Below are 4,900 nucleotides of genomic sequence, written 5' to 3' on the forward strand. Positions count from 1 at the left end.
AGCGCTGCCAACCTATCGCGAAGAATGCGGGTGTGGCCCAGCTGATAGTGCTACCATCCGATCGCGAAAAACGCAAGGGTGGCCCAGCTGATAGAGCTGCCAACCGATCAAACAAACCGAGTGGCGTTGCCAGACCAACTGGGCTGCCATTTGGCGAGAATCGTTAAAATTCAAATTTGAATAAGTGAATTAATTAAACAACATATAATATAAATATCAGAGATAGTTCTTCTGTGCTCCACTCCCGCATAGAGCGGACGCGGTCTCGAGCGAGCTCCGGGAAAACAATTTAAAATAGTGGATGAAATAGTGAAAACTTAAAGAATAAAACTTAAAGAATATTGGACTGGAGCAGTCCAAACAGTGCGAAAAGACGCTAACAATTAAAAAAAACAAAGAACAATAATTAAACCAACTACAAATATTGCGAGTTCGGTCCCAACGGCCTCACAACAAAATAAAATGGCAACAAAAACAGTTAGCCTCGATAAGCAACAAGCGGTCCCGGCTATACAGACCGGTATGGACCTCTACATCCAGATTAAGCGCAAGCTTAGTCCACTCAACACGGTTGGTAATAAACCAAAGATCAACCGAACCAACAAAAGCACCGACCAAACGAGGAGCTTCAATGAAAACCGATTCTCCATCTTAGCAGAGGCGGACAACAACCAACCAGAGTTGGGGCAGGAGACCCAAAGGAAACCTAAGCCCCCACCTATTTACATAAGGGAAAAAAGTTCAAGCGCCCTGGTCAACAAAATTGTTGCGGTGGTCGGGGACGAGAATTTCCATGTTGTTCCGCTTATTAAAGGGAACATACACGAAACAAAGGTTCAAACGAAGTCCGAAGAACACTTCCGAGCTGTGTCTTAGTACCTGGAAGACACAAAAAAGAACTTTTACACCTATCAACTAAAAAGCAGCAAGGGACTGCAAGTTGTGCTAAAAGGTTTAGAACCTGACGTCACCCCCTCTGAAATTCAAGAAGCCCTTAAGGCCAGGGGCTTCTGTGCCAAATGACCTCCAAATGAAAAAATGTGGCAACTGTGGAGGAAACCATACGGCAAACTACAGAGGCAGAGGCTACGCCGAAGCACTAAGAACAGGCATGGAAAATCCACACCAGCCTCACTCAGAAAATGCTCAGCAGGTTCCAGTGCAGCCGCAAAGCAAATTGGAATCTATGATGTTAACCATGCAACAAAGTATGATGGAGCTTATGTCATTCATGAAAACAACCATGCAAACCCTTGTTCAGAACCGGAACATGGTAATTCAGTTGCTTGTAGCACAACAGTCCAAATAATAAATGACTAACCTACGTATATCCATGTGGAATGCCACATTTCACGGCTTTTCACGGCATAAACTTGAAATAACTCAATTCCTAAACGTAAATCACATTGACGCCATGCTGCTGGTTGAAACGCACCTCACAGGGAGATATAACTTCCATATAAGAGGTTATACCTTTTACCGCACAGATCATCCGGATGGCAAGGCCCACGGCGGAACGGGCATCTTAATCAGAGAACGCATCAAACACCACTTTCATCAAAGGTTTGCAACAAATTACCTGCAAGCCACGTCCATAAAAGTGATCTCAGGAAACGGCAACCTTTGCATTGCCGCTGTCTACTGCCCACCTCGATTTAATATCTCTGAAGGTCAATTCATGGACTTCTACAACACTCTGGGGGATCGCTTCATAGCCGCAGGAGACTACAACGCCAAACACACGCTCTGGGGATCACGCCTCGTGACTCCCAAGGGAAGGCAACTGTATAATGCACTTATAAAGGTGAGCAATAAACTGGACTATGTTTCTCCTGGTAGCCCCACATATTGGCCTGCAGACCCAAAAAAGATCCCAGATCTAATTGATTTCGCGGTGACAAAAAACATCCCACGCAATCTAATAAGCGCCATAGCACTACCGGATCTCTCATCTGACCACTCGCCTTTGTTGATAAGCCTTCTTCAAAGCCCAGAAATTGCGGACCACCCCCACAAGCAGACGTCGCACAACACTAACTGGATGAAATACAGAAAGTATGTGAGTTCCCACATTGAGCTAACTCCCCAACTAAATATCGAAGCGGACATCGACTGCTCCACCGCCGCACTGGAAGAGGTACTCGTCACAGCAGCCAGGATCTCAACCCCTAAACGAAAGGATGGGGAATTTAAGAAGTTCAAAACCAACCGGCAAATTGAACAGCTGGTTCTGGAAAAGAGGCGTCTGCGACTAGCGTGGCAAACCAGCAGATCGCCATGCTCAAAGCAACGTCTTACTGAAGCCACCCGCAATCTAAACTGGGCCCTGAAGCAAGAAGCTGAAAATGAACAACTTAAATATATTGGAAAACTCTCGCCAACTAGTACAAAGCATCCCTTTTGGAGGGCTCACCCAAATCTAAGCTCTCCAATTCAAACCGTCACCCCTATAAGGAATTCTTCAGGGTGCTGGGCCCGCAGCGACAAAGATAGAGTTGAATCATTTGCCTTACATCTCAGAGGCGTCTTCCAGACGAACCCCGCAGCAAATCCACCACGAAACTGAATCCACGCCAACTACATTTCAGCCGAACGAGATCACAAAAGTCATCAGGGAGCTAAAACCAAAAAAGGCTCCAGGCGGTGACCTAATAACTACAAATATGATAATGGAACTTCCGTACTGTGCTATTAAGGTCATCTGTAAACTCTTCAATGGAATCATAAGTCTCGGCTACTATCCAAGGAAATGGAAAAAATCAATTATTATAATGATAGCGAAGCCCGGAAAAGATCACACGATTCCGTCATCTTACAGACCAATAAGTTTATTATCATGCCTGTCCAAATTATTCGAAAAATGCCTTCTAACGCGCATAATACCATATATGGGAGCCCACAACATTATCCCAGCCCATCAATTTGGCTTCAGAGAAAAACACGGAACTATAGAGCAAGTAAACAGAATTACATCAGAAATTCGCACAGCCTTCGAACATAGGGAATATTGCAGCGCGATATTTCTCGACGTATCTCAAGCATTCGACCGCGTCTGGCTCAAAGGTCTCATGCATAAAATTAAAACACACTTGCCCGGGTACACTCATAAACTCCTCGAATACTACCTCTACAATAGAGCCTTCGCAGTAAGATGTAACACAACAATTTCCGACAGCTACACTATCGAAGCTGGGGTCCCACAAGGTAGCGCACTTGGGCCAACTTTATTCGTCCTTTACACAGCAGATATTCCCACGAGTGACCGACTAACATCATCCACCTTCGCCGACGACACTGCGATCCTTAGGCTCTCCAGATGCCCAGTCCGTGCAACAACCCAACTCGCCAACCACCTCGTGGTAGTCGAGAAGTGGCTATCTGACTGGCGTATTAAAATAAACGAACAAAAGTGTAAACACATAACGTTTACCCTTAACAGACAAACTTGGACGTATGGCTTCCAGCTGTGGGGGAACGCGAGCAGAACCAACATAGACATCATACAGCGATCCCAATCAAAGATCCTACGAACTATCACTGGGGCATCATGGTATATTCGTAACCAAAACATCCAAAGGCACCTCGGCATTCTCGCAGTAAGAGATGAAATAGACAAGCAAAAAGCGTCCTACAATGAAAAACTCTCTGTCCACCCAAATCCTCTAGCAAGGGTCTTGACTCGGGTCTCCAGCCGAACCCGCCTGCGACGTACAGACCTTCCAACCCAGCCATAACTGGTCAGGGCCACTGTCTCAGTCTGATCGCCGAGAACCTAGTCGACCCAAGATGATCTATACAGGAAAACCTGGTCGTACAAAGAAACAATTTAATTTCCTGAGCGCTCTGGCTTAAAAAAAACTTTCTCATTCCATACCAATTACATTGGCATTTCGCGGAACGGCATTTTATTAAATGAAATCGCGATGAGAACGACTACGTAGACCGCTACCGAATGATAGCTACGAATTTCGACGTTACTTTTTGATAGCACCAGCCGCGCAGCTCAAATAACAATTTCATCATATGGATGTATGCAACGCGATCCTTAATAGTAATAGAAGCGAGAACGTTTATATAAGGAATTCGTGAGGATATTGAATGCAAAGAATCCAGACAAGGTATTAATACCCGTTACTGGTAGAGTTAAAGGGTATACTAGATTCGTTGAAAAGTATGTGACAGGCAGATGGAAGCGTTTCCGACCATATAGTTTATATATTCTTGATCAGGATCAATAGCCGAGTCGATCTGGCCATGTCCGCCTGTCTGTCCGTCCGTATGAACGTCAAGATCTCAGGAACTATAATAGCTAGAAGGTTGAGATTAGGCATACTGATTCCAGTGGCAGACTCTGGGCAAGTTTGTTGACCCATGTTGCCACGCCCACAAACTGGAACGCCCAAGACTGCCAGGCCCACACTTTTAAAAAATGTTTTGATATTTTTTCATTTTTATTTTAGTTTTGTCGGTTTTCTATCGGTTTGCAGAAAATCTTTTTGCCACTCCAACACGTCAGTGTTGAATTTGTTTTAATATTTGTAGGCGTGCATGCAATAAGGAAGGGTGTAGAAAATATGAAGTCCGTATCAGATATCGTCAGGCTATATAGATATACAGGCTATAGATATAGAAAATATGTATACAAATTCCCTTCTCCTTCACTCGCAAATACAATTTCGCAGTGCACACACGGTGTCTTTATTTTTGTCTTTATACATACGTCAACGAATCTAGAATAGCCGTTTACTAGGAATAACAATTGGAGATATCCTTTAAAATTTTCAAATATGTAAAAAATCCAAAAAATTCGACAATTTCCCATAGTATGTTTTTAAATTAAACTTCTCTAAATAAACATCTCTATTTTTTACACTAGACGAGGTCAAAACAGATGATCAGA

The 4,900-nt window shown here is 43.9% G+C and overlaps 1 protein-coding gene across 1 annotated transcript; it reads left to right on the top strand.

Moving 5' to 3' along the window:
- The first annotated feature begins 522 nt into the window (after positions 1–522).
- LOC122618028 lies at positions 523–876 on the top strand. Its single transcript, XM_043794148.1, has one exon. The coding sequence runs from the start codon at positions 523–525 to the stop codon at positions 874–876; it is 354 nt and encodes a 117-aa protein (XP_043650083.1).
- The last annotated feature ends 4,024 nt before the right edge of the window (positions 877–4,900 follow it).

The sequence above is a fragment of the Drosophila teissieri genome, chromosome 3L (genome assembly GCF_016746235.2).
Source record: "Drosophila teissieri strain GT53w chromosome 3L, Prin_Dtei_1.1, whole genome shotgun sequence".
Lineage (NCBI taxonomy): Eukaryota > Metazoa > Arthropoda > Insecta > Diptera > Drosophilidae > Drosophila > Drosophila teissieri.